Raw genomic sequence first — 27976 nt, 5'->3', positions numbered from 1 at the left:
AGCGGCACAGCAGGAGGCTGGGGTGGCATGGGGGGGTGACCCCCCGTTTATTACAGTCACATGGAGATCGATACACGCGCTCGGCTCCGCAGACGACGGGACGCTAGAAACACCTACAACGGCAAGTCACATGGTCCTCCCCACCGTTGCCCCCCCAGGTGGGACTCAGGCCAAGAGGGGCTGGGTTCCACATGGGGGGAGAGGCAGGAGATGCAGCCCCCCCCCTTGTGTAACATCTTCCCTTTTGGGGGGAGGGCAGTCCCCACACCTCCCCCACCCATGGTCCAGCCCCAGGTTGAGGGGGTCAGGGCTGGAGGGGCCATTTGCAGCCCCCCCAGCTGCTCTGAGCTGCCAGGGTGGGGCAGCCCAGCTCCCCCCCTTTGAGTTCCCTCCCTCTTTGTGCAGGTGGGGGGGACTTAGGGGGCACAGAGCTCACAAGGGGGGGCTTAGTGTAAACAGACACACTCCAGCCCCTCCAGGCCCAGAGAATGGGGGGCAACCCGACTAATCCAGGAACCAGGGGCACGAGCTGCCCCCCCCGAGAAAGGCAGCTCCCGAGGGTCCCTCCTGGGGGAAGGAGGGGGCCTTGCCTGAGGGGGGCCCCCCTTGGTCCATCCGAAGTGCTGGGCCCCCACGGGCCAGGCAATGAGAACACGGTTACCACGACGACAGAACGGGGCAGGGGCTCGGTGCAGACACCCCCCAGAGCCGGCCGCAGCCCCGGCCTCAGAACTGCTCGGCCAGCAGCCCGCAGAGGTGCCGCGAGACGGGCTCCCGGCTGGTGCGCAGTGTCAGACGGTACATCTGGGGGTGGGGGAGGGAGAGGAGCGTCAGGCAGTACCCCCAATCGCCCCTCAGTTCCCACCCCACAGCCCCCAATTGCCCCTGAACTTTCCCTTAGCCCCCCAGCCTCCTCAGCCCCCCAAACCTCCTCCCACAACACAGCCCCCAAACTTCCCTACAGCCCCCCAAACCTCTCCTATACCCCCCTCCCTATACTACAGCCCCTGACCACCCCCCAGAACTAGGGCTGTCGATTAACCGCAGTTCACTCTCACGATTAACTCAAAAAATTAATGACAATTTTCAAAATTAATTGCAGTTTTAATCGCACTCTTAAACCCTAGAATCCAATGGAAATGTATTCAATAGCTTGGATGTTTTTCTGCATTTTCATATCTATTATATTCTGGGTTGTAACTGAAATCAAAGTGCATATTGTTTATTACACATTTGCACTGTAAAAATGATACAGAAATAGAATTTTTCAGTTCCTCACACAAGTACTGTCGTGCAACCTCTGTCGTGAAAATGCAGCTTACAAATGTAGATTTTTTTTATTTATATTTTTGTTACATAACCGCACTCAAAACCAAACCCAATGTAAAAACTTCAGCGCAAGTAGTAGGACTGAGTGGACTTTTAGGGTCTACGGGTTTTTTTTGTACATAATTCTACATTTGTAAGTTGCACTTTCATGACAGAACTTGTCTGAGATGAATTGAAAACTACTATTTCCTTTTGCTTTTTTACCCTGCAAATACCTGTAGGCAGACAAATAGAAAGTTATCCCTGTACATGCTGTATATTCTGGGTTGTAACTGAAATCGATATATTTGAAAATGTAGAAAACAGCCAACAATGTTGAAATAAATGGGATTCTATTAACAGCACGATTCATTTTTGTAATCATTTGACAGCCCTACCCAAAACCCAAATCTGCAACACCATCCCAAACCACTAACCCCCACTCCCTCCCACAGCCAGTAGAGAACCCTTGCGTCCTGGTTGCCAGTGCCTCCCCGCCCCGCTCTACCCGCCAGCCCAGACCCAAGCATCCAGGTCCCCTCACCTGGGCCTGGGCATTGGGCTCCAGCCGCAGGAGGCAGCCGACCTGTAGCGACTTGGTCTGGATGATGCCGGCGCCTACGTAGTTATCGGGGTTGGGGTCCACCTTGTCCAGCAGGGCACAGCCAAAGCCCAGGAGCTGGGGAGACACCAGGGGTGGAGAACATCAGAGCGTCCAGACTGGGTCAGACCAAAGGTCCATCCAGCCCAGTGTCCTGTCTGCCAGCAGCCGCCCCCCGAGGGAACGAACAGCACAAGGGATTGAGTGACTCATCCTGTCACCCAGCTCCCGGCAAACAGAGGCCTGGGACCCCATCCCTGCCCAGCCTGGCTAATGGCCACCGATGGACCTGTCCTCCAGGGACCTAGCTAGGTCTTTTCTGAACCCTGTTCTAGTCCTGGCCTTCACAGCATCCTGTGGCAGGGAGTTCCACAGGCCAACTGTGTGTCATATGAAGAAATTCTTCCTTTTGTTTGTTTTAAACCTGCTGCCAGTTCATTTCATTGGGCGCCTCCTGCTTCTTATGTTACAAGAAGTAAATAACACGTCCTGATTCGCTTTCTCCACACCAGGCATGATTTTATAGAGCTCTGTCATACCCCCCCTTAGGCGTCTCTCTTCCAAGCTGAAAAGTCTCTCTTCATGTGGCAGATGCTTCATACCCCTAATCATTTTTGTTGCCCTTTTCAGAACCTTTTCCAATAGATCTTTTTTGAGATGGGGTGACCACATCTGCACGCAATATTCCAGATGTGGGTGTGCCATGGATTTATAGAAAGGTGTTGGGGGGTTCCTCTGGGGGGCTGCTGCCCCCCACCATAGCCCCGGGGAGTTACAACCACAAAAAGAGAACCCAGCAGTCCTGATGCTCAGCACTCCAGCTCTAACCACTAGTTCCCACTCCCCTCCCAGAAAGTGAACCCAGGCATCCTGGCTCCCAGCCCCCCACCCGCTGACCCCCACCACACTCAGCCCCTCACCTTGGCCTTGGTCACCTCGGAGTCCATGGGGTGATTTGCTTTGAAGATCTTCTGGGCTTCCTGCTGAGGCCTGCAGGAGGGGGGAGGTAATCAGATGATGCGTCCCCCCCACCCCACTCCCACAATGGGAGCTGAGATACAGCCTCTGGGCTTCCCCGCAATGGGGTTACTGTGACAGGCCTCCCCCTCCTGGCGCCATATGGGGGGCTAAAAATTACTGGAGCCATGCCTTGGGGGCCCCCTCCCCCAGAACAGGCCACTCCCCCAGACTGCCTGCCCCCTGCCTGTCAGTACCCCTGCCCCCCCCGATCTGTGTCCAGTCCACCCCACCTGACCCCTCCCTAGACTGGCTGCCCCCTGCCTGTCCCCTCAGTCTGTCTCCCCTCTGCCCCCCTCCCCTCCCCAGACTGGCCCCCCCCCACATACTGGCTGAGCTGCTTCCAGCGCTGGAAGAAATCCTGCGACAGCATCTCGGTGGCCTGGAAGAACTTGTTCAGGGTGACGGGCAGCTTGAGGGTGATGTTCTGCAGGGTGCCCCCATACCTGGGGGGAGGGGAGCCGTCAGGGGGGTGGCCCCTCCCTTGACAGCCCCCTGCAATACACCCAGCACCCCCGCCCCCCCAGCCTAAGATACACCTGTCCCAGGCTCCTCCCCCTGGACACTGACCACCTGGCTCCCCCCTGCAGGGACACCCCGTCCCCCAGCCCCCCCAGCCTAAGATACACCTGTCCCAGGCTCCTCCCCTAAACACTGACCACCTGGCTCCCCCCTGCAGGGACACCCCGTCCCCCGCCCCCCCAGCCTAAGATACACCTGTCCCAGGCTCCTCCCCTAGACACTGACCACCTGGCTCCCCCTGCAGGGACACCCCGTCCCCCGCCCCCCCCAGCCTAAGATACACCTGTCCCAGGCTCCTCCCCCTAGACACTGACCACCTGGCTCCCCCTGCAGGGACACCCCGTCCCCCGCCCCCCCCCAGCCTAAGATACACCTGTCCCAGGCTCCTCCCCTAAACACTGACCACCTGGCTCCCCCCTGCAGGGACACCCCGTCCCCCGCCCCCCCCAGCCTAAGATACACCTGTCCCAGGCTCCTCCCCCTAGACACTGACCACCTGGCTCCCCCCTGCAGGGACACCCCGTCCCCCAGCCCCCCCAGCCTAAGATACACCTGTCCCAGGCTCCTCCCCTAGACACTGATCACCTGGCTCCCCCTGCAGGGACACCCCGTCCCCCAGCCCCCCCCCCACAGCGGGGGCGGGGCAGGCGCTACCTGAACTTGATGTTGAGCAGGGGGGCGAGGGTGAAGTCGCTCAGACACTCGATGTTCAGCACCTGCTGCACCTGCGCGCCGCCCTCCACCAGCGGGTCCACGGCCTTCGTCTGGATGTTCAGCTGTGCGCCCGCTAAGGATGGGCCGGGGTGCCCCTGTGCCGCCCCCCCCGATCCCCCCGGACCCTCCCCCCACCCGCGGGTCCACGGCCTTCGTCTGGATGTTCAGCTGTGCGCCCGCTAAGGATGGGCCGGGGTGCCCCTGTGCCGCCCCCCCCGAACCCTCCCCCCACCCGCGGGTCCACGGCCTTCGTCTGGATGTTCAGCTGTGCGCCCGCTAAGGATGGGCCGGGGTTTCCCTGTGCCGCCCCCCAGATCCCCCCCTACACTCCCCCCATCGCCCTCCACCAGCGGGTCCACGGCCTTCGTCTGGATGTTCAGCTGTGCGCCCGCTAAGGATGGGCCGGGGTGCCCCTGTGCCGCCCCCCCATCCCCCCGGACCCTCCCCCCACCAGCGGGTCCACGGCCTTCGTCTGGATGTTCAGCTGTGCGCCCGCTAAGGATGGGCCGGGGTGCCCCTGTACCGCCCCCCAGATCCCCCCGGACCCTCCCCCCACCGCCCTCCACCAGCGGGTCCACGGCCTTCGCCTGGATGTTCAGCTGTGCGCCCGCTAAGGATGGGCCGGGACCCCCCGCCGACCCTCCCTCTTCCTGCTCCCGGGTCCCCTGGATCCCCCGCGCTCCTCAGATCTCCCCCGCCTCAGATCCACCACCACTCAGTAAGGCTAGGGCAGGGCCCCCCATGATTCCACCCCCCGCCCACGGCAGGATATGGCTCTGCAGCTCGCCGGGGTAGGTGACGGTCGGGGTGAAGCTCTGGAACTGAACCGACGTCTTGTTCCCATAGAACAGATACATCCGGCCTGAAACGGCAGCGGGTGAGAGGTCCGGCCCCCCAGAGCCCTTCCTGGCCCCCCCAGAGCCCCTATCCCCCCAGAACCCCTCCTGCCCTGCCACATCTACGTCATCGCCCTCCCAGAGCCCAAGCCACCCCCACACCCAAACCCCTAGAGCCCCTCCCAGCCGCCCCATGCCTACATCCCCCCAGAACCCCTCCTGGCCTTGCCACGTCTACATCTCCACCCTCCCAGAGCCCCTCCCAGCCCCCCCCACACCTACATCCCCCCATAACCCCTCCTGGCCCTGCCGCATCTACCTTCCCACCAGTCCCCCCAGAGGCCCTCCTGGCCGCCCCGTACCTACACCCAACTCCTCCTGGCCTGGCACAGCAGTGGGAGAAAAGGCCTCCAAAACCTCCCCCTCACACCACATGCCTGGCCTGGCCAGACAGCCCCAACCTTGCAAACTTCCCACCGCCCCCCACCCCAGAAAGACATAGGGCGATAACCCCCCCAACACTCCCATCTGGCTGGCGCCCCCCTCCCCCTACTCACCCAGATTCTGCCGGAACTCTGATTTCACCCCGATCTGCAGCAGCTGGTTCTCGAAGAGCACCCCGTTATTCTTACACACAAACCTGCCATGGGGGGACGGGGGGAGTGAGCTAAGCCCTGCTGGTACCCCTCACTCCTGCCCCGCAGCCCCCCCACCCAGGTCTGCCGGTGCCCCTCACTCCCGACCCACAGCCCCTCCCCGCACTCAGCTCTGCCAGTGCCCCGCACTTCCGACCCGCAGCCCCCACCCCCCCAGCTCTGCTGGTACCTCTCACTCCTGCCCCGCAGCCCCCACCCCCCAGCTCTGCCGGTACCTCTCACTCCTGCCCCGCAGCCCCCCCCCCCAGGTCTGCCGGTGCCCCTCACTCCCGACCCACAGCCCCTCCCTGCACTCAGCTCTGCCAGTGCCCCGCACTTCCGACCCGCAGCCCCCACCCCCCAGCTCTGCCGGTACCTCTCACTCCTGCCCCGCAGCCCCCCCACCCAGGTCTGCCGGTGCCCCTCACTCCCGACCCACAGCCCCTCCCCGCACTCAGCTCTGCCAGTGCCCCGCACTTCCGACCCGCAGCCCCCACCCCCCAGCTCTGCCGGTACCTCTCACTCCTGCCCCGCAGCCCCCCCCCCAGGTCTGCCGGTGCCCCTCACTCCCGACCCACAGCCCCTCCCTGCACTCAGCTCTGCCAGTGCCCCGCACTTCCGACCCGCAGCCCCCACCCCCCCAGCTCTGCCGGTACCTCTCACTCCTGCCCCGCAGCCCCCACCCCCCAGCTCTGCCAGTGCCCCGCACTTCCGACCCGCAGCCCCCACCCCCCCAGCTCTGCCGGTACCTCTCACTCCTGCCCCGCAGCCCCCACCCCCCAGCTCTGCCGGTACCTCTCACTCCTGCCCCGCAGCCCCCACCCCCCAGCTCTGCCGGTACCTCTCACTCCTACCCCGCAGCACCCACCCCCCAGCTCTGCCGGTACCTCTCACTCCTGTCCCGCAGCCCCCCCCGCCCAGCTCTGCCGGTGCCCCTCACTCCTGCCCCGCAGCCCCCCCCGCCCAGCTCTGCCGGTGCCCCTCACTCCTGCCCCGCAGCCCCCCCCGCCCAGCTCTGCCGGTACCTCTCACTCCTGCCCCGCAGCCCCCACCCCCCAGCTCTGCCGGTGCCCCTCACTCCTGCCCCGCAGCCCCCCCCGCCCAGCTCTGCCGGTGCCCTTCATGCCCGACCCACAGCCCCAGCCAGGGCTGGTGCAACCATTTAGGCGGACTAGGCGGTTGCCTAGGGTGCCGAGATTTGGGGGCACCAAAAAGCGCCCCCCAATTTTTTTTTAAAATGGTTGAGCAGCTGCTGCTGCTGCTGGGACAGAGAGGGAGTCTGAGCTGCCGGCAGCAGCCCAGGGCGTCCCCCGGGTCAGGGCGCCACCAGAGGAGGTGGCAGGCAGCTCCTGTGGAGCTGCCACAGTGGTGCCTGCGGGCGGTCCGGTGGTCCGCGGCTCGGGTGGAGCTGCCGCAGTGGTGCCTGCGGACGGCCCGGTGCTCTGCGGCTCGGGTGGAGCTGCCACAGTGGTGCCTACGGGCGGCCCGGTGGTCCGCGGCTCGGGTGGAGCTGCCGCAGTGGTGCCTGCGGGCGGTCCGGTGGTCCGCGGCTCGGGTGGAGCTGCCGCAGTGGTGCCTGCGGACGGCCCGGTGCTCTGCGGCTCGGGTGGAGCTGCCGCAGTGGTGCCTGCGGGTGGCTGCTCACGCGGCTCCAGTGAACCTCCCGCAGGCACCACTGCAGCGGCTCCAGCGGAACCGCGAGACCAGCGCACGGGGCGGCGAAATTGCCGTGCGCCCAGGGCGCTCAAACCCCTAGCGCCGGTCCTGGCCCGAGCATCTGTGGCTGACAGGAGCCTGCCTGCGTGACGAGCAAACTCACAATACCAGTGGCCACAGGACCCGAGAGCTCCATCCCCCGAGGTCTGACGGCCCCCCCCGGCCGAGGCAACGGGGCAGATGGGAGTCACAGTCGTGAGAGCTGGCACGGGGGGGTCAGCGTGCGACAAGCAAGCAAGAGACACCCCAGTACCACAAGCTGATGCCCCAGAGGGGGAAGCCAGCACCTGGGGGGGGAGCAGAGAGATTGCACAGAGAGGCTGCTCCCACCTGGCAGCAGTGCACCTACCCAGGACTGCCCCTCCCCAGGGACCCAGGCGTCCGGGACCCAGCCCCACCGTGGTGGTCTCTTACTTGTTTAGCAGCTCATCAGCTTCAGAGATAGGCAAAGCAGGGTCATCGGAGGAAGCAGCTGTTTCCGAGCTTGGGGGGCAGCGGGGGGGGGGGGGGGGGGGAGGATGCCAGCAGGGGGCAGGGAGAAAGCAGAGAAGACAAGTCACCAGAAGACAGAGCAGGTGCAAGGTTAGTTCCCGGACAGACGGACGCAGCACGGGACACGCAGGGCTCAGAGCAAGGCAGGCACAGATAGGGAGCCAGTAATTTTTAGGGCCCCCCCCCCGCTCTAACCATTAGCCCCCACTTCCTTCCCAGAGACGGGGAGAGAACCCAGGAGTCCTGACTCCCAGTCCCTGCCCTGGGGCCGGGTGGGAGCCGGAACCCCCTAGTGGAGACAGGCCCCGGGCCCCATTCCCTGCCCCCAAGCCAGCCAGTCCCTGCCCTGAGGCTGGATGGGAGCTGGCGCCCCCTAGAGGGAACATTCTCCGGGCCGCATTCCCCCTGCCCCCCCCCCCCGAGCCAGCCAGTCCCTGCCCTGGGGCCAGGTGGGAGCCAGCGCCCCCTAGAGGGGACAGACCCCTGCCCGATTCCCTGCCCCCCTGAACCAGCCAATCCCCGCCCTGGGGCCGGATGGGGGCTGGCGCCCGGGGGCCCACCCTCACCTAAGGAAGTTGTCCTCGGTGCCAGGAGCCAGGCCAGGCGTGGCAGAGGTGTTGTCGGAGAAGACGTCCACCAGCAGGTTCCCGGCACTGGTGGGGGCGGCGGAGCTGGTGGGGGGGGCCGCCCGGAGCCCCAGCAGGTCAGCCGATGGCGAGGGGGTGGACTGCGGGTGCCAAGGGGGTAGAGTGAGATTGCCCAGCTGAGGAAACGGGGGGGGGGGGGAGCCAAAGCCTGCCAAAGGGCCACTCCCACCTGTGGGGTGCCTCCTGCTGGTGGTGGGTGACAGAGACATACCAGGCACCCCAGGCTTCCTGGCTCCCCTCTACAGGCCCCCCTCCCACCCCATGGCCGGCCTAGGCCCTGGGTCTCCCAGCTGATGGTCAGTGCCAAGTGGAGAAACGCGGGTTTGGGGGGCTTGCGGGGGACTCACGGTGGTGCTGGCCGTGGGCTCCACGCCCCCGTTGAGCTCCGCGCCGGGCTCCTTCTTCCCCTCGTCCAGCTCGCTGCCGGCCCCGGGGCCCTTCTTCCTCTTCAGCTTGGCCAGGATGGACGACTCGCGCTCTGGGAAGGGCGGCATCTCCTCCAGCACCGTAGCCTGGCGGGAGAGAGGGGCTGGGTCCAGGCCAGCGCCCACGGAGGGGACAGGCCCCAGGTCCCATTCCCTGCCCCCCTGAGCCAGCCAGTCCCCACCCTGGGACCGGATCAGGGCCAGCGCCCCCTAGAGGGGCCAGGCCCCTTGGCCCAGCCCTGAGCCAGCCAGTCCCCGCCCTGGGACCGGATCAGGGCCAGCGCCCCCTAGAGGGGCCAGGCCCCTTGGCCCAGCCCTGAGCCAGCCAGTCCCCGCCCTGGGACCGGATCAGGGCCAGCGCCCCCTAGAGGGGCCAGGCCCCTTGGCCCAGCCCTGAGCCAGCCAGTCCCCGCCCTGGGACCGGATCAGGGCCAGCGCCCCCTAGAGGGGCCAGGCCCCTTGGCCCAGCCCTGAGCCAGCCAGTCCCCGCCCTGGGACCGGATCAGGGCCAGCGCCCCCTAGAGGGGCCAGGCCCCTTGGCCCAGCTCTGAGCCAGCCAGTCCCCGCCCTGGGACCGGATCAGGGCCAGCGCCCCCTAGAGGGGACAGGCCCCGTGTCCCACTCCCACCCGCTCTCACCAGGACATCGGTGCTGGCGATGGAGCTGAGTTTCAGGTACTCCACGGCCCGCTGCTGCAGCTCCACGTCGGCGTTGCGGATCTGGCTGTCGGAGCGCAGCACCTCCTGGATGGTGCCCTTGGTCTCGGGGAAGAGGTTGATGAACTTGATGTACGTGGAGAGGAGCAGGGCCCGGGTGGCCACACTGCACAGGTGGAACTTGGAATGCAGCAGGTTGAACTGCACCAAGGGGCTGCGGGCACCGGGGGGGTGGGGGTCAGCACGGGCTGAGGGCACCCCTGAGAGCCCCACAGCTCCTCCCGACAGCCCCAGGGCCTCCCCCCACCACAAGGGCCTCCAGTGCCCACCCCCGGCCATACCTGGAGCGGGGGTCTCCGGCGATGAGGTTCCCGAACTCCCCCAGGATGTAGCCCCCGACCTTCACCATGTTCTCATGGCAGGCGGGAGCCTGCAGGGCCTGGGAAGGGAGAAGGAGAGGGAGAGGGGTCAGGCGGGCCCAAGCTGGGGGGACCCACCCCCGGGGGACGCACAGCCTGGGGCATCAGCTCCTAAAGGACGGCAAAGGGAGGGGTGCTGGGGAGAGACGACTGAGTGGAGGGAAGAGGGAGAGCAGGTGGGGGGGATGCAGGGGGTCCTGGGTAAGTCTGAGCCAAGGGGTACGGCAGCTGGTGGCTACTGTCCCCCCATTCCCCAGCACCCTCCCTCCATCCCCTCCCCCAGCGCCCCATCCCCCAGCACCCCCGCCTTCCTTCCATCCCCTCCCCCAGCACCCCATCCCCCAGCACTCCCGCCTTCCCTCCACCCCCATGCCCTCCCCCTGCACCCCATCCCCCAGCACCCCCGCCTTCCCTCCATCCCCTCAACCAGCACCCCATCCCCCAGCACCCCCGGCTTCCCTTCATCCCTATCCCCTCCTCTAGGGCCCCATCCCCCAGCACCCCCACCTTCCCTCCATCTCCTCCCCCAGCACCCCATCCCCCAGCACCTCCGCCTTCGCTCCATCCCTATCCCCTCCCCCAGCGCCCCATCCCCCAGCACCCCCGCCTTCCTTCCATCCCCTCCCCCAGCACCCCATCCCCCAGCACCCCCGCCTTCGCTCCATCCCTATCCCCTCCCCCAGCACCCCATCCCCCAGCACACCCACCTTACCTCCATGCCCTCCCCAACCTCCCCCAGCGGCCCATACACCCACCTCCCCTACAGCCCTGCCCCCAGTACCCCCACCTTCCCTCCATCCCCTCCCCAACCTCCCCCAGCGCCCCATCCCCCTGCACCCCCGCCTTCCTTCCATCCCCTCCCCCAGCACCCCACCCCCAGCACCCCCGCCTTCCCTCCATCCCCTCCCCAACCTCCCCCAGCACCCCATCCCCCAATGCCCGCCACCCTTTCCCAGCACCCCTGCTCTCCCCCACTGTCCCATCCCTCCTACCCCCATTCCCCCAACATGCCCTGCATCCCGCCCCACACACCCCACCGGGAGCTGCGCCCCCCCCCTTGGCTAACCTCGAAGACGGTCTTGGCAGCGTAGCCCTGGACGTCGTCGCGGTTGATGACGATCTGGATGACGCGATACCAGACCTCCTCGCTCACATAGTCGCCCGCGATGCGGATCAGGTTGAGGATGGTGTCCACGTACCAGCTGTAATCCACCGCGTACTTCTCCGCCAGAATTGCCACCTTCAGCACCTGGGGGCACCCACCGGCCGGCTCACGCCCAGAGAGAACCCAACCCCCAGCTCTAACTGCTAGATCCCACCACCCTTCCAGAGCGAACCCAGGCATCTGGCTCCCCCAGCTCTAACCACTAGACCCCACCACCCTCCAGAGCGAACCCAGGCATCCAGCCCCAGCCCCCCAGCTCTAACCGCTAGACCCCATCTCCTCTCCTAGAGCCCAGAGAAAACCCAGCCCCCTGCTCCAACCACTAGATCCCACTCCCCTCCAAGAGCGAACCCAGGAGTCCGGCTCCCAGCCCCCCAGCTCTAACCGCTAGACCCCACTCCCCTCCCAGAGCCAGGGAGAGAACCCAGGAGTCCTGGCCCCCAGTCCCCCTGGCTCTAACCACTAGCCCCAGGCCCCAACATCAGGCCCTACTCACGATCTCCTCTCGGATGGAGTAGTCGGCCGTTTCCAGGTAGCTGAGCATCTCAGACACGATCTGCTTGGCGTTGGTGCGATCGCACATGGCGTAGAGCAGGTCGGCCGCACGCTGCCGCACGCTCACATCCCGCTCCGTCTGCGGGGCGGGAGGGGTCAGCGCCACCCATGGGGGCACCCTGGGCCTTCCTGCTCCCAGCCCTGGCTCCTCCCCTCCATCACCAGGCTCCTCCCCCTCCTAGGACATGCCCAGGGCCCCGCCTACTGAGTCCCTCCTGACTCCGACCCTGCCGGGGCCCATCTTCTCCTCCAGCTCCACCCCCAGGGCCCCGCCCCACCTCCCCACTGACCTTGAGGGCATTGATGACCGTCTCGATGTGGGTCTTGACAGCCTCATGGGAGAACTCGGAGCTGGCCAGGGTGCACATGCTCTCCAGCGCCAGGTACCGCAGGTTGGTCTCCCGGTGCTGCAGGAACTGGCCTAGCTGGTTACAGGCCCGCACCAACAGGTTGGGTTCACTGCGGGGACACCGGGGTGTCAACGGCGAGGGGCAGCTGCGGGGGAGCCTGGGGCAGGGCTGGAATGGAGGGGGGCTACAGGGCTGAGGGGGCAGGACTGGGGGGCGCTGACCTGTCGTAGTGGATGATGAGGCTGATGGCCTCGAAGAGGATGGCGTTCTTCGCGTTGGAATGTTGAACCTTCTTGGACTTGGGGGGCTCCTGCGCCTTGTTGAGGATGGTCTCCAGGCACTCGACCAGCCGCCCCTTCACCGCTGCGTCCTCTGCAGGGTCACAGAGCATGGGGGTGGGAGTGAGGGGCCCAGACACCAACCCCGGAGAGACCCCCGGAGTCCTGGCTCCCCGTCCCTGGCCTAACCCCTAGACCTTGCTTCCCTCCCAGAGCTGGGGAGAGAACCCAGGCATCCTGGCTTCCCCCTGCCCTCTAACCACTAGAGCCCACTCCCCTCCCAGAGCTGGGGAGAGAACCCAGGTGTCCTGGCTCCCAGCCCCCTCTGCTTTAACCCCTAGACTCCACTCCCCTCCCAGAGCTGGGGAGAGAACCCAGGCATCCTGGCTTCTCCCCGCCCCACCTGCCCTCTCCTGAGGCTCTGTGGGGGTGGAGAGTCACGCCCCCTACCTGGCGGAGGGTAGCACTGCAGCAGGCGCAGGAGTTTCACAGAGAGCCATGGGGCTGGCACAAAGTAGTAGGTGTAATCCTGCAGGTCCGTGGAGGCTGACGACACGATCTGGGCAGGGGCCACAGCGAGGGGTCAGTCCCCAGCCATGGGCCCTCCCCGCCCCGAATGCTGCCCTGCCCGCACTGGGGAGGGAACCCAGGCTTCCGGCCCCTCCCCTGCACCATGAGCCAGGGTGGAACCCAGGCATCCGGCCCCTCCCCCTCCCCCGAGCCAGGGTGGAACCCAGGCGTCCGGCCCCGCTCACCCGGCTCAGCCTGGACACGGCCAGGGAGACGCATGTCTTGAAGTCGTCGGGGTTCTTCTTGCAGAGGCAGGTGATGAGGCTGACGGCGGCCGTGACCACACCCTGCGGGGGGGAAGGGGGTCAGACCGCAGGGGGGGCATAGGGGTTCTGGCATGGTGGGGCGTACCAAGTGTTTATGGGGGGAGAGGTTGCGGCAGTACTTAAAGAGGGCGGGGAGGCAGGATGTACCATGTGCTGGTTGGGGGGGGGAACTGGGTGGGACGTACCATGTGCTGGTCATTGGGGGATAACTGGTTGGGAAGTTGGGGCAAAACGTACCATGTGATGGTCCTTAGAGGGTGAGGTGGGAGATACCATGTGCTGGTGATGGGCAGGGCGGTTGGGACAGGATGTACCATGTGCAGATGGTTGAGCAGAGGAGGATGGGGCACGATGCCTCATGCCGATCATTGGAGGCGGGGCATACCATGGCTCATTGCTGGGGGGGAATGGTTGCGAGAGGACAAACCATGTGTCGATCATGGGGAGGAGGGGCAGAATGGACCATGTGCTGGTCATCAGGGGAGCAGTTGAGGCGGGACATACCATGTGCTGGTGGTGGGCAGGGCAGTCAGGGCAGGACATACCCTGTGCTGGTTGTTGGGGGGGCAGAATGTACCATATGCTGGTCATTAGGGGAGCAGTTGAGGCGGGACACACCATGTGCTGGTGATGGACATTGTTAGAGGGGCAGAATGTACCATGTGCTGGTCGCTGGGGGAGCAGTTGTGGCGGGACGTACCATGCGCTGGTGATGGGCAGGGCAGTCAGGGAAGGACGTACCATGTGCTGGTCGTTGAGCAGGTGCACCACGCGGGACGTCCACTCGCCCATGGGCACCAGGTCGGGCGAGGTCTTGTAGAGGCGCAGGAGGCAGAGGGCCGCACTCTGCTTGACGCTGTCCATGGTGTCGCTGTGGGGAGAGGCAGGGTCAGATGGGCAGGAGGTTCCCCTCCTCTCCCCCCTCCGGCGAGGGCCCCCCGCTCACCCGGCCACCAGGACGCGGGGCACCTCGGAGGCGAAGGCCTCGGCCATCTCGCGGCTGCCCACGTTGGCGATGCAGTGCAGCGCCAGGCACATGAAGGTGGGGTTGCGGCTCGCCAAGTCGTTCTTGATGGCGTTGTTGATGAGGCGGATCAGCTCGCTGTTGGAGTTCACCAGCACCGAGATGAACAGGTAACCCTGGGGGGAACGGGGGGAGCAGGTGACGCCAGGCACCGGGGCCCCCACAGAAATCAGATCTCTGCCCCATTACTGTAGTAGGAACATGAGCTCCGCCCCCTCCCCCAAGCCCCACCCATCCCTCCCAGCTCCGCCCCCTCCCCAAGCCCCACCCATCCCTTCCCTCCCCAGCTCCCCATCCTCCATCCCTAGCTCCCCTTTCAAGTCCACCTTTTCCCTCCCTCATCTTTCCCTCCCCAGCTTCGCCCCCTCCCTCGCCCCACCCTCACCCCTGCCTCCACCCTCCAGTCCCACCTCAGCAGCACCCTTCGCACTCCCCCCAGGCTTACAGGGCTGTCCCCCACCGCAGCTCCTCTCAGGTGCACCCCCAGTCCCCCAGCTCCACCCACACTCACAATCTGCTTCTCCGTGTACTTGTTGGAGCTCAGCAGGTTGACGGCCTCCATGTGCCCGAAGTCGATGTCATGGCCCAGCAGGAAGATGAAGAGCAGTTTGCACACGTATTTCTTCTTGCTATAGCCGTCCAGGGCCTTGTCCCCTGGGGGGCGCCCGAGGGAGAAGGGTCACTGACACGGCAGGGAGGGAGCCGGGGGCTGCGGTGGGGAGAAGCAGAGCCGGGGGGGGGCCAAGCAGGGACAGAGGCAGGGTGACGAGGTATCATCCCTGGGGGGTTGCAGGGGTAGGTTCAGGGTAAAGTGGCTGGGGTGGGGGGAGAACAAGGAAAGGTATGGGAGACTGTCCTGGGTAGGGGAGGGCTGAGGGGAAGCAAACAGCCCAAGGTGTCCCCCCCATCCCACCCCCCACGGCAGAGCCCCACGTGGCCACCCCGGCGGGGGCCGCGCTCACCCTTGAACTTGGAGCGGATGTTCGCCAGCTCCTTGTTGATCCTCTTGATTTCGGCCTCTTTGCTTTTACCTGAAATAGACGCACCAAGGACAGACAGACTCAGCGGGGAAGGACTGGCCCCCATGCCCCACTCCCTGCCCCCCTGAGCCAGCCAGTCCCCGCCCTGGGGCCGGATGGGAGCTGGCACCCCCTAGAGGGGACAGGCCCCTGCCCCATTCTCTGCCCCCGTTCAAGCCAGCCAGCCCCTGCCCTCTGGCCAGATGGGAGTCGGCGAACCCCAGAGGGGACAGGCCCCGTGTCCCATTCCCCACCCCCCTGAGCCAGCCAGTCCCTGCCCTGGGGCCGGATGGGAGCTGGTGCCCCCTAGAGGGGACAGGTCCCATGTCCCAGTCTCTGCGTTGGTGTTTAACTAGGTTCCTAACAGCTTCAATATTTCCCTTGCCATCTCCCCTCCCTTCTTGGGGTTAACCCACCGTCCCCCCACCAGAAGTTTAAGGCCAGTCACCATCCAGCCCCGTCAGCCATCTCTCCTCCCCACCTTCTCTCAGTCCACAATCCCCAGACTTTCCTATAGGAACTCTGGGAAAGACTCGGGGGGCTCATTATACAGCCCGGTGCTGAGATGCGACCACCTCTGGAGTGGGGCACGGGGGTGGGTTATACCCCAGGAGCTGAGGCTGGCAGGGCTGTGGGGTCCTGGATACACCCTTGACATGAAGCGGGAATTTTCTGTAAGATTTTTAGGATGCCTGCGATTGCCTCACTTTCCCTCCGCGCTTTGCATGGCTACCCCACGGGTGGGAAAGGGTTAAGCAGCTGCTCTGGGGGCCAAGCAGGAGCCAGAGCCGAGTGGGCGGGCGAACGGGGCATCAAGGACCGGCTGACACCAACCATTTTGGTGGAGGGGCCGGCCAGGCTGCGGGAGCCCCCAGGCCCAGCGGGACAGACAGCAGCTGAGGACAAGAGCTCGGCGCAGGGTGGGGGACAACGGGCTCACAGGGGTTGGGTGGCTGGGACTGGCTTTGGGAGACAGATGGCAGCTCACCGGTGGGACGGACAGGCCGGCAGAGGGGGAGGGCCAAATGGCCCTGGCTCCCTGCACTGTGCCCAGGTGCTTGGCAGAGAGTGGCACTGGGCACCCCTGCACACCTGAACTGAGCACCCGCAGAGGAGACCAGGCTCTGCCAGGCGGCTGGCTCGGTCAGAGCCGCTGGGCAGAGGTCCCAGGAGCCATGGGAGGCTGGCACTCAGGGGCTCAGTGACGGCCCTACAGGCAGAGCGGGACCCCTGGGGCTCTGGCACTGATGGGTGCCCCCGAGGCTGACCCAAAGTTGGGGCGTAGCCCGGACCCCGTGGATCCGTGACTGTCCAAGACAGAGGGCAGCCGGCCGGAGCATGCCTTTCCCACCCAGCGTGGGGTTGGCCTGGGGAACTCACTGCCACTGGCTAGTCCTCAGCGCTGCTTCTTTGGAGCCTGAGATGGAGCAGCCAACACCAAGCACGAGGGGGTGGGATGGGGAGGAGAGATGGTGCCTTGGGGGTTACCCTAGTGCTGCCTGGGGATGGGACACCTGGCTAGACGGACTTGGTTGAGCCCAGCTTCGGAGCCCCCCTGTCCTGGGAAGGGGGGCCGTTCACACATGTGGCGTGTGAGCTCCAAGCCAGAGGTCTCATAAACAGCTGGTTGGGGGCGGGGGGGAGGCTGGGCTGGGCAGGCCAGACGGGGCCCCTTGGGACGGGGGTGTCAGCTGAGTCAGCCACGTTCCCCAGCCACGCGGGCAACAGGAAACTCCTCTTCAACCGCCCGAGAGACAGTCCAGCCCCCTCAGCCCCTCGCCCAGCAACGCAGCCTCTCTGGGGTGGGGCAGGGGCTCCACCCCGCCAGAGCCCCCCAGGCTGCCGATACTCATCAATACCCACACCCCGAGTCTGCTGTTCCTTCTCTGGGGGGGACAGACAGATGTGACCTCACAGCAGCAGGCTCTGCCCCGATGCCAGGCTCCAAAACGCCCCCCCAACAGCCCCTCCCCATAACCCCTGCCAACTGCCCGTCCATTCTGTCTCAATCCCCAGGGCCCCATCCCCCTTCTCAGCCCCCACGTGGGTCCTGCCTCCCCAAGTCACCTCCATCCCCCCCGCCCCTCCTGTCAGACCCAGTCCCATACACTCTCTCTTCTCCCCATTCCCCCCTCCCTGCCCCACACGCCAGTGTCTGCCCCTTCCCTGTCCATGGACCCCCAACCTCCTCCCCAACTGCACCCCCCATGGTTATCTCCACTCCGCCCCCACATCACCATGCCTCTCCCCCCAATGGTCCCCCTCCTTCCCCTCCCCTTACAGCCCCCCCAGTGCTTCCCCCCCTCCTCAGGGGGGCCTTCACTACCTCGGTCTCCCCTCTCTCCTGATCCCCCCAACCTCAGCTCCCCTGGTCTCCCCTCGCCCCTTGTGGTCTCCCCAATTCCCCCCCCACACACATACACCCAATGCCCCCATCCTGATCCCCCTCCTCATGGCCCCTTCCCCTCCCCCCTTGACAGCCCCAGTCTCATCCTTCCCAGCACTTGGGCCCCACCACTGGTCTATCCCCAAGCCCCCAACTCCTCGCTCCAAAGCCCCTCATGACTCTCCCCCATCTGCCCCAGTCCCTGGCCCCCACCCTGCCCTCTCCCTCCTTTACCCCTTCCCCCCACCCTACTCAGCCCCCCTGCGCTGGCCCCCAGCCCTTTACCCACACTCTCTGCACCCCCCCACTCCACATCCCCCCTCCCGTCCCCCCATGGCCCCTACCCTCACTCAACCCCCGCTTCAGTCCCTGGCCCCCTCACAATCTCCCCCCATGACAACCCCCCAACCTGCCCATTTTCCTCCTCCCAGTGGTACCTCCCCACTGCTCCCCTCCTCGGCAGTCCCACCTTCCCCAGATCCCCCCTGCGATCTCTTCCCCGCATGGCACCCCCATCTCACCCCTCACTCCAGCCCCTCCCCCTGCTGTCCCTCTCCTCCAGCGCCCCCTCCCCCATGACAGCCCAAACTCCCCCTTCACTCCTACCCCTCCCTTGGGGCCCCCACAGCCGCTCCCCCTTGACACCGCATCACACCCCTCATTCTTACCCCTCCCCCGCTGTCCCCTCCCCATGACACCCCAACACCCCCCTCCCCCCACCCATCCCCAACACTCCCCTCCCCCGCTGGCCCCTCCCCTCCCCCATCCCCATGACATCTCCCTCCCCCCACTGTCCCCCCCATCCCCGTGACACCCCCACACTCCCCTCCCCCCACCCATCCTCAACACTCCCCTCCCCCGCTGGCCCCCTCCCCCATCAAACCTCTCACCCCTCCCCCTGCTGTCCCTCTCCTCCAGCGCCCCCTCCCCCATGACAGCCCAAACTCCCCCTTCACTCCTACCCCTCCCTCGGGGCCCCCACAGCCGCTCCCCCTTGACACCCCATCACACCCCTCATTCTTACCCCTCCCCCGCTGTCCCCTCCCCATGACACCCCAACACCCCCTCCCCCCACCCATCCCCATGACACTCCAACACTCCCCTCCCCCCGCTGTCCCCTCCCCATGACACCCCAACACTCCCCTCCCCCCACCCATCCCCAACACTCCCCTCCCCCGCTGGCCCTTCCCCCATCCCCATGACACCCCCACACCCCCCTCCCCCCACCCATCCCCATGACACCCCCACACCCCCCTCCCCCCACCCATCCCCATGACACCCCCACACCCCCCTCCCCCCACCCATCCCCATGACACCCCCACACCCATCCCCAACACCCCCTCCCCCGCGGCCCCCCCACACCCGTGACACCCCCAACACTCCCCTCCCCCCTTCTCCCCTCCCCCCACGCCCCCCCCGCTCACAGTTGCGGATGTCGGAGATGAAGACCGCCAGGCCCCGCATCCCGTCCCCCTTGGACACGGCCGGCATCGCGGCGCCTGCGGGACCCGCTTCCCTCCGCGACGGCTCCTCCGGCAGCTCCGGCCCCCGGCCCAGCGCCGCCCGCCCCCGCGCCGCCCCTATTGGCCGCCGCGCCCGCCGCTCACGGGAGACCCCGCCCACGGCACCGCTCGCCATTGGCCGGAGCGCCAGCCGCTTACTGCTGATTCCACGCCCATTGGACAGACCCACTATCCCTTCGTACGAGTCCCGCCCACGCACCGCGCCCATTGGACTGACCCACTATCTCTCAGGACGAGTCCCGCCCACGCACCGTGCCCATTGGACAGACCCACTATCCCTCAGGACGAGTCCCGCCCACGCACGCGCCCATTGGACTGACCTACTATCCCTCAGGACGAGTCCCGCCCACGCACCGCGCCCATTGGACAGACCCACTATCCCTCAGGACGAGTCCCGCCCACGCGCCGCGCCCATTGGACTGCCGGCAACCACTCAGAGCCGGCCCCTCCCAGCTGTCAGCACCCATTGGACAGACCCGCTATCGATCACGGCCGGTCCCGCCCATACACCGCTCCCATTGGCCGGCTCCTCAGCGCCCTCCTCCAAGTGCCCGTTGTCCTTGCTAAACGCTCCGGAGGCCGTCCCTCCATCCTGCTCTGTAGCGCCGCCCCTGTCGCTCCCCGCTATGTCCCGCCCACCTGCAGTACTCATTGAACAGCTTCCTCTGTCGATCAAGGTACAAGCCCGCCCCTTCCCTTCTCGCATTGGCTGAGCCTGCGGTCCCGCAAGCTGATAGGCTGAGAGGGGGCGGGGCCACGACCCTACGGCGGAAGGGGATTGGTGGGATGGGGCCTGCAGTTCCGGGGGGGAGGGACTAGTGAACCAGCGGGGAGGGGGCGGGGCGGGAGCCCGGACTCCCGGGTTCTCTGGCAGGGGGCTAGTGTGGGGGTGGGGTGCCCGGACTCCTGGGTTCTCTGGAAGGGGCGGGGTTGGGCTGGGAGCCCGGACTCCTGGGTTGGGCTGGGAGCCCGGACTCCTGGGTTCTCTGGCAGGGGCGGGGCTGGGCTGGGAGCCCGGACTCCTGGGTTCTCTGGCAGGGGCGGAGTTGGGCTGGGAGCCCGGACTCCTGGGTTCTCTGGCAGGGGCGGGGCTGGGCTGGGAGCCCGGACTCCTGGGTTCTCTGGCAGGGGCGGGGTTGGGCTGGGAGCCCGGACTCCTGGGTTCTCTGGCAGGGGCGGGGTTGGGCTGGGAGCCCGGACTCCTGGGTTCTCTGGAAGGGGAAGTGGGGGCGGGGTTGGGCTGGGAGCCCGGACTCCTGGGTTCTCTGGAAGGGGCGGGGTTGGGCTGGGAGCCCGGACTCCTGGGTTCTCTGGAAGGGGCGGGGTTGAGCTGGGAGCCCGGACTCCTGGGTTCTCTGGAAGGGGCGGGGTTGAGCTGGGAGCCCGGACTCCTGGGTTCTCTGGCAGGGGCGGGGTTGAGCTGGGAGCCCGGACTCCTGGGTTCTCTGGCAGGGGAAGGGGGGCTAGTGGTTAGGGTGTGGCTGGGAGCCCGGTCCCCTGGGTTCTGGCCCCAACTATTCAGGGCTAGTGGGGCCCATCCCCCTCCACCGTTCTGGTCTCCTAGTTTTGCTTCCCCTTTTCTCGTCCGCGTGGCTTTGCTGCGGCCGCTGGGCTGGAAGGTGCCGCCCTGTGGTTGCCAAATCGCTGCCCCCGGGCTCCCGCCAGCCCTTCCCCCTCCCTTCACCGCCCTCCCTGCCCCACCCGCAGCAGCCATTCACTCAAGTGAGCATGGATGTAATCTCTTCCAGGAAGCCTATGCGTGCCTCAGTTTCCCCCTATGTGCTGCCGGGTTACCTGGAGGTAGGCGGCTCTGCGCAGAGGCCCAGGGGCTGGGCGGTGAACGGCTCCTGGCTGGGGCTTGGGCCCCGTGTCCGTGAGAAAACCCCAGTCGCCGGGACTGTGATACCCTGCACCCCTGGTTTGCCAAGCTGGGGCACCCAGGCCAAGGGGCAGTGAGGGCTAGCACCTGAGCTGGGCCAGGGCGTGGGGCTCTGGGCTGACCGGGCTGACCAAGGCTTTCCTGATACCCACCCGGATGCCAGCTGGTGGAGGGGCGTGTTGCTCCCCGTGATGGTGCCAGGCTTCCTCGGGGTCTGGCTCAGTGTGACTCGCTGTGGGGAGCTCACAGGGGGTGTTGCAGGCCCAGTGGTCCAGCCCAAGGGGCGGGTGAAGCCATAGGGCTGACCCTGGAGAAAGAGTGACACCCTGGGGGGAGGGCGGTGTCTGGCTCCAGGCCTTCCAAATGCTATTCCAAAACTGGTGCCCTCCCTGGCCTCCCCCAGCAGCGTGATGCTGCATTCCGCAAAGAGGGAAACTGAGGCCCAGCTAGCGGGACTCGATCTCAAATCAGCCCAGGCCCAGCCAGGAGTCCTAACCACAAGCCCAGCCTCCGGGTGCAGACACAGCAGACTCCTGGGTTCTCTCCCTGGCTCTGGGAGGGGAGTGGGGTCTGGTGGTTAGAGCAGGGGGGTGCTGGGAGCCAGGGCTCCTGGGTTATATTTCCCCTCTGACCTTGGCCCCATGCCTACCAACTGTGGGATCGGGTCCTTTGGCAGCAACCGTCCCCCGGCTTCGGAAGCAGCTTTTACCTCGCAGCAGTACGGGTGCTATGACACACCCACCAGCCCCTTCCCCTTAAAGAGCCCCAGTGACCTCACAGAACTCTGTTGGGGGGGGGGCGATGTCATGTGGCACTTGTGAGGTCACAGGGAGCAGCCGGGCGGAGTCGTGGCAAGAGCCCTTCCCATGAGGGGCTGGCACCAGCCCCCCCACCAAGCTCCAGCCCCTTGTTCTAGTGAACTCCTCTGGCACCAGCCACCTGCCCTTTGCACGAGGCCCCGGCCCTCGCCGAGGAGCCCCCAGGGGCCTGGCCGGTTCGAACCATGGCCAACGTGGTGGTGAAAACCATCTGGCAGTCGAAGGAAATCAACGAAGCCGGAGACCCCCCCTCTGGGGTGGAGACCCGAGCCCAGAGCACCCGGGACTTGCTGGGCAAAGCCGGCCCCAAGGCCTTCCCCAAGAAGAAGAAAGCCGTGTCCTTCCATGGGTCAGGCCTGGGGGGTGCTGGGGCTGGCAGGGCCGGGGTGGGGGTGGCACAGGCTGGGCTGGGGGGGAGAGAAGGCGGCTGGGAGGCCCTTATGCTGACCCCTGCCCCCCACCCCACAGGGTGGAGCCCCCCCCGGTCAACGAGGCCCCATCCGGCCACCTGAATCTGAAGCGCTCCTCTGCCTGCACCAACGTCTCGCTGCTGAACCTGACGGGTGACGACTCTGAGTCCACGGACGACGGGGCCGGGCGGGGGGCTGCCCCCCTCAGCCCCCCCCTGCCCTCTGGGGACCCTGCTTGGTCTGAGGATGACACAGACCCCCCCACCCCACTGGTGAGACCCCCACCGCCCTGGGGGCACCGACTCCCTGACCCCACTGGTCAGACACTCAGTGCCCCAAGGACCCCACCTGGGGACACTGATCCCCCCCTCCACTAGTGAGACCCCCAGGGACCCCACCTGGGGACACTGACCCCCCCCACCCCGCTGGTGAGACCCTCTCACCCTGCCCTCTGTGACCCTGCCTGGGGACACCGATCCACCCATGTGAAAAGAGCCCCCCAAGACCTCCCCCATCAGGAAACCCCTCTGGTCATGCCCTTCCAGCCCCCCACCAGCCCCCATGGGGTCCCCCCCCCTAGGGATTAACACTGACTTCTACAGGGAGCCCCCTCTCTCTGGGAACCCCCCACCCCCATAGGGACCAACCCTGGCAGGACACACATTCCCCCCGCCCCCTAACCTTATCCTATACAGGGGTTGGTAGAATTTGCTCCTTGGGTCCCGGGGAGGGGGGAATTCTGTGCCAGGGGGTCCCTCCTGACCCCCCTCTCACCATCTCCCCCTGCAGGACATGGTGAACAGCGGTCTGGTGCGTGCCAAGGACTCTGTCACCAGCCTCAAGGAGCGGGCGTCCCGGGTCAACCGGCGGGTTCAGAGCCTCCAGGTCTGTCCGCCCCCTCCCCGAGTCAGAGGGTCCCTCCTAGGGGGGTAATGGACCCTCCCCCCACTCACCCCCTACTCTGCCCCCTGCAGAGCGAGTGCTCGATGCTGTGTGACAACCTGGAGCGCCGGCGGAGGGAGGCCGAGGACCTGGAGAAATACTGCACCCAGCTCCAGGTGAGGGGGGCCCCACGCTGAAGGGGGGGTATCCAGCTCCCCAGGTCGCTAACTCCCTTCCCCCCCACAACACAGGAGAGTTGCCATAAGGTCAGCCAGTCGGTGGAAGACGCCGAGATCAAGACCAACGCACTCAAGAAAAGCTCCGTCCTGCTGGAGGTGAGAGCATGGGGGAGTGGGCACTGCTGGGGGGAAGCTCGGCAGGCTGGGGCACTGCTGCAGGAAGCTCACAGCGCCAGGGTCCCTGGCTGGGAGCACTGCTGGGGGGAAGCTCACAGCACCAGGATCCCCAGCTGGGGCAGTGCTGTGTGGAAGCTCGCAGCACCAGGGTCCCCAGCTGGGGCACTGCTGTGTGGAAGCTTGCAGCACCAGGGTCCCCAGCTGAGGCTCTGCTGTGTGGAAGCTCGCAGCACCAGGGTCCCCGGCTGGGGCACTGCTGTGGGGAAGCTCGCACCACCAGGGTCCCCAGCTGGGGCTCTGCTGTGTGGAAGCTCGCAGCACCAGGGTCCCCAGCTGGGGCACTGCTGTGGGGAAGCTCGCAGCACCAGGGTCCCCAGCTGGGGCACTGCTGTGGGGAAGCTCGCACCACCAGGGTCCCCGGCTGGGGCTCTGCTGTGGGGAAGCTCGCAGCACCAGGGTCCCCGACTAGGGCACTGCTGTGGGGAAGCTCGCAGCACCTGGGTCTTAAGCTAGAGCGCTGCTGTGGGGAAGCTCGCAGCACCAGGGTCCCCAGCTGGGGCACTGCTGTGGGGAAGCTCGCAGCACCTGGGTCTTAAGCTAGAGCTCTGCTGTGGGGAAGCTCGCAGCACCAGGGTCCCCGGCTGGGGCTCTGCTGTGTGGAAGCTCGCAGCACCAGGGTCCCCGGCTGGGGCACTGCTGTGGGGAAGCTCGCAGCACCAGGGTCCCCAGCTGGGGCACTGCTGTGGGGAAGCTCACAGCCCTACCCCCAGGAGAAGCTGCGGACGCTGCAGCAGCAGGCGCAGGGCGGTGAGCTCAGCGGGCAGGAGCCGGAGCAGCGTGCGGCCACAGAGATCGCCAAGCCCAACCAGGACACAGCGGGGGGCAGCCCCACAGACCTCGTCGGCACCCCACAGGGGGTGCAGGGCAGGGAGCCAGGCTCTGCGCTGGAGGAATCCAGGTGAGGGGAGGGGGATAGGAGGGGTCCCAGGTTGTGGGGGAAGGGCTGGGGAGTCAGGCCAGGGTCATGTGGGGTGGTTGGGGGTGGTGGGGAGTTGGAGGAGGGGACTAGGTCATGGGTTGGGGGCATCCTTATACTCCCAGCCCAGGCATGGGGCTGTGGGCCAACCCCTCTCCCCAGGCAGGGGTCTGGCGGGTGGCTGTGGGGGGGCCCTGTCAGCCCAGCCCCCCAATCCATCCCCCCCCGGCAGGGGGCTGCGGGAGACTGGGGGAGGCACCAGCCCCCCGACACCTCTCCCCAGGCAGGGGGCTGGTGGGTGGCTGTGGGGGGCCCCTGCCAGTCCAGCCCCCCATATCCCTCTCCCCAGGCAGGGGGCTGTGCTGCGGATGATCGAGCGGCTGGGGGCCCAATGGGAACGGGAGCACCAGGAGCTGCAGGGCCGGTTGGACGAAGCCTTCAGCACGTACGTAGGTCCCCCCCCCGGACGCTGCCGCCCCATCTCCTTCCCCCCCCAAAAGGCATCCCCCTTCCCCCCTCCCATACCCCAGGGCACCTCCTCCACACCTCCTTCCCTTCAGGGCACCCCCCTTTCCCCCCTCCCACACCCCGAGGCACCTCCCCCCATGTCCCACACCCCGGGGCATCCCCCTCCCCCCGCCACACCCCAGGGCTCCTCCCCCCCCCCCACACGCCAGGGCACCTCCCCCTGTCCCATACCCTCCCTGCAGGCCCTAGCTCCCCTTCCCCCCACCCCGGCTGGCTGCAGCATGCTCAGGCTGGCAGCAGACTCAGGCAGTCCCACTCCCTGGCAGGGCGAACCGCACGGCCCAGGCCCTGAGCCAGCTCCGCACCGAGCTCGAGGGGCTGCGGCAGGTCAAGCCGCTGCTGGAGGACGTGGCCCATCAGCTGGGGAGCCTCAGGGCCCTGGAGCTGCACGACCGGCCCCCCACCAGCTGTGCCAGGTACCAGCAGCTGGGGGAATGAAGCGGCTGCGGGTCGGGAGTGAGGGGCACCAGCAGGGCGCCGTGGCGGGGGCGGGGAGCCTAGGGCCGGGCTGGCAGGGGCTGCGGGTCGGGAGTGAGGGGCACTGGCAGGGCTGGGGGGATGGGCTGGGAAGGGCAATGCCCTGCACTTTCTGTGACCTGTCCTCCCCCCACGCCCCCCCAGCCAGGGCTGCGTCAGCACCCAGAGCCTGGGGCAGATGGTGGAGCGCGCAGTGACGCCCCTGCTGGAGGAGCTGAGGCACTGCGGGCTCCCCCTGACCCCCTGCCCCGCCTGCCAGCGCCTGCAGAAAAAGATCCGGGTAAGAGGCAGGGGGAGGATGTGGGGCCCCAGGGCATCTCTCAGGGCCCCAAACCCCCTCACAACAGGAGAGGGGGGTGCTGCAGCAAGACCCTTCACAGGCTGGGACCTCCAGCTGGGCCCCCCCCATGCTACCACACAGCTCCCCTGCCCCACAGCCAGGGCCCCCCCCCATGCTACTGCACAGCTCCCCTGCCCCACAGCCAGGGGCCCCCCCCATGCTACTGCACAGCTCCCCTGCCCCACAGCCAGGGCCCCCCCCCCATGCTACTGCACAGCTCCCCTGCCCCATAGCCAGGGGCCACCCCCAATGCTACCCTGTCCTACACTGGGGGACCTCCCAATGCCTCCACGCTGCCCCCCCATGCCCTCCATTCTCCCCAATGTAACGAGGTCTCTTCCCCCCGCACCCCTGGGGCAGGAGCTGGAGCAGGCCGCGTTGGAGACCCACGCACGAGCGGAGACCCTGAGCTCCAACCTGCGCCTGGCCCAGGACGAAGCCCTGAGAGCCAAGACCTATGTGGAGCGGGTGTGGCTCAGCCCCCAGTGAGTAACGCACCCCCGCCCCCTACACTAGGGCAGATGGGCCAGTGGAACTACCAGACACTGGAATCTAGGGGCCACAGGATCTCCTCTGGGACCTGGAGGAACCGGGGTCACTCTGCCACCCTCGCCCCTGTATGTGTGGGGTGACCCCAGGACTGGGACAGCAAGGGGCTGTGAGTCAGCTGGGGGGCAGGGAAGAGGAAAGCCCCACATCCAAGCTCCACCTCTGATCTTCCCCATCCCGCCCCTGCCGGGTCAGACCAGTGGTCCGTCTAGCCCAGTGACCTGCCTGCCGAAAGCGGCCAGGCCCAGATGCAATTAATCCCGTCGCTGGCTCCCAGCTCCCGAGGTTTGGGGACCCCAGAGCATGGGGTGGCCTCCCTGCCCCTCCTGGCTAATAGGCTATGACGGACCGACCCCCACAATCTCATTCTGTCCTGAACCCAGTTAGCGTTTTGGTCTCAACATCCCCTGGCAGAGAGTTCCCCAGGTTAATGGCACGTTGGGCGAAGAAATCCGTCCCCCGGTTTGTTTTAAACCCGCTGCCTGGCACTGGCCTTGGGGGACCCCCGGTTTCTTGTGTCCGGTGAAGGGGTAAATAACACCACCCGAGTCAGATTCTCCACCCCAGGTCCTGCGCTCGGGTGGGTTTTTTGGCCCCCCGGTGCCTTGAGTGGGAGCAGCTCCTGCAGCCCCCCGAGTTTTGTAAGGCTGGTCGGGATTCTGTTTTCCACCCTGAGTTTCCTCTGCTGGTTTGTTCCCTGCATGACTCGTCTGCTAACCCCCCCCTTGAGTCCTGCACTTTGACTCAGTTTACCAGATCTGGGCAGGAGCTTCCCTCCTCCCTGGGCGCAGCCTGCGGGGCCCCTTGGCAAAGGCTTTCGGGGAGTCCCAGGACGCAGTCGTCTCCTTCTGCCCCTCTGCAGGGAGAAGCCCCCCGGCCTGGACCCCCTCCACGCCCGGCTCAGCTCCCTGCAGGCCCAGCTGTCCCAGGATGGGGGGCCCCAGCCGCCGGCGCCGCCCCAGGCGCACTGACTCCCACCACAACCACCAATAAAGCGCCCGCCCTGGCCCTGGGCCTGCGTCTCCGCCCCTGCGTGTGTGTGTCTCTCCGGGGAGAGGGGGCAGCAGCCTGGGGCTCTGCCGTGGGGTATGCCATGCGCTCTAGGGCAGATATCTTTAGAGGGGGAGGCATCTAATGACCCCCCCACACCGTGACAGAGGACTCACATTCGTTGCTGTTGGACCTTTATTACCTGGCCGCAGTTGCAGCCAGTGACGCCAGGCTCAGCCCTCCGCCCCCGCCACCGGGTGGGCCCTGCCCCCCCCCAGTCACAGTCCCCCTTTACAAATAACACAAAAGCAAACAACTGTGGGGGGCCCTACCCCGGCCACCCCGTCAATGGCTGCAGGCCCGGCTGAAAACCCATTTTTTGTGTGTGTGTGGGGGGGGGGATAAGAATGGCAAAGTCTCCCCCCCCTCCATTTCCTGGGGGCCCATGGGGTAGCTGAAGTGTCAGGTTCGGTGGAAGGAGGGGGCCAGCAGAAGGTGGGGGCTTTGTACCCGGCCCAAGCAGCGCCCCCCCATCGCTGTACCAGCCAGTGCCAGGATGGGGAAATGCCCCTCCCCTGGGCCAAATCCTGCCCCCTGGGAGTCACCCCAGCCCCCCACTCCTATGCCGCCCCCCCCCCACCAGCAGA

The 27976-nt window shown here is 66.4% G+C and overlaps 2 protein-coding genes across 10 annotated transcripts; one reads left to right on the top strand and one right to left on the bottom strand.

Annotated features, from left to right (window-relative positions):
• Positions 1 to 18: 18 nt before the first annotated feature.
• Positions 19 to 19149, bottom strand: AP2A1 (adaptor related protein complex 2 subunit alpha 1). Of its 3 annotated transcripts, XM_050927677.1 has the most exons (23): positions 19026 to 19149; positions 15159 to 15227; positions 14708 to 14850; positions 14119 to 14312; positions 13914 to 14043; positions 13092 to 13193; positions 12787 to 12895; positions 12280 to 12430; positions 11999 to 12167; positions 11650 to 11787; positions 11055 to 11237; positions 9911 to 10008; positions 9552 to 9783; positions 8836 to 9000; positions 8408 to 8568; positions 7764 to 7832; positions 5556 to 5638; positions 4936 to 5024; positions 4103 to 4227; positions 3256 to 3372; positions 2830 to 2899; positions 1853 to 1987; positions 19 to 804 (listed from the first exon to the last, which is right to left on the bottom strand). In XM_050927677.1, exons 1-23 carry the CDS (start codon positions 19090 to 19092, stop codon positions 727 to 729), a joined length of 2877 nt encoding a protein of 958 aa, XP_050783634.1. In that variant the 5' UTR covers positions 19093 to 19149; the 3' UTR covers positions 19 to 726. The 3 variants fall into 3 exon arrangements, with proteins under 3 accessions (XP_050783634.1, XP_050783635.1, XP_050783636.1); XM_050927678.1 differs by lacking the exon at positions 7764 to 7832; XM_050927679.1 differs by lacking the exons at positions 19 to 804; positions 1853 to 1987; positions 2830 to 2899; positions 3256 to 3372; positions 4103 to 4227 and adding an exon at positions 4552 to 4649.
• A 951-nt stretch (positions 19150 to 20100) lies between these two features.
• TSKS (testis specific serine kinase substrate) lies at positions 20101 to 27948 on the top strand. 7 transcript variants are annotated; one of them, XM_050927706.1, is made up of 12 exons: positions 20101 to 20169; positions 20583 to 20924; positions 22290 to 22503; positions 23021 to 23116; positions 23206 to 23289; positions 23365 to 23448; positions 24240 to 24427; positions 24795 to 24894; positions 25240 to 25389; positions 25595 to 25730; positions 26151 to 26275; positions 27202 to 27948. In XM_050927706.1, exons 2-12 carry the CDS (start codon positions 20902 to 20904, stop codon positions 27472 to 27474), a joined length of 1473 nt encoding a protein of 490 aa, XP_050783663.1. In that variant the 5' UTR covers positions 20101 to 20169; positions 20583 to 20901; the 3' UTR covers positions 27475 to 27948. The 7 variants fall into 7 exon arrangements, with proteins under 7 accessions (XP_050783663.1, XP_050783665.1, XP_050783664.1 ...); XM_050927708.1 differs by lacking the exon at positions 20101 to 20169 and adding an exon at positions 20218 to 20259; XM_050927707.1 differs by lacking the exon at positions 20101 to 20169 and adding an exon at positions 20263 to 20304.
• Positions 27949 to 27976: the final 28 nt, after the last annotated feature.

This window comes from Gopherus flavomarginatus, chromosome 18 (genome assembly GCF_025201925.1).
Source record: "Gopherus flavomarginatus isolate rGopFla2 chromosome 18, rGopFla2.mat.asm, whole genome shotgun sequence".
In the NCBI taxonomy this organism is placed as follows: domain Eukaryota; kingdom Metazoa; phylum Chordata; order Testudines; family Testudinidae; genus Gopherus; species Gopherus flavomarginatus.
Note: the sequence above shows the minus strand (reverse complement) of the source record. Positions and strands in the feature narration are given on the sequence as shown.

Bases quoted from the DNA above. Each gene is read 5' to 3' on its own strand.
- AP2A1 (XM_050927677.1), bottom strand. From the start codon at position 19,092: ATGCCGGCCGTGTCCAAGGGGGACGGGATGCGGGGCCTGGCGGTCTTC. The intron at 14,313-14,707 runs GTGAGTGTGGGT...CGTTCCCCCCAG, and splicing joins AGTACACGGAGAAGCAGATT to GGTTACCTGTTCATCTCGGT. The intron at 9,001-9,551 runs GTGAGAGCGGGT...CTCTCCCGCCAG, and splicing joins TCGCCAGCACCGATGTCCTG to GCTACGGTGCTGGAGGAGAT.
- TSKS (XM_050927706.1), top strand. From the start codon at position 20,902: ATGTGCTGCCGGGTTACCTGGAG. The intron at 24,895-25,239 runs GTAGGTCCCCCC...ACTCCCTGGCAG, and splicing joins ACGAAGCCTTCAGCACGTAC to GGCGAACCGCACGGCCCAGG. The intron at 25,731-26,150 runs GTAAGAGGCAGG...CCCCTGGGGCAG, and splicing joins GCCTGCAGAAAAAGATCCGG to GAGCTGGAGCAGGCCGCGTT.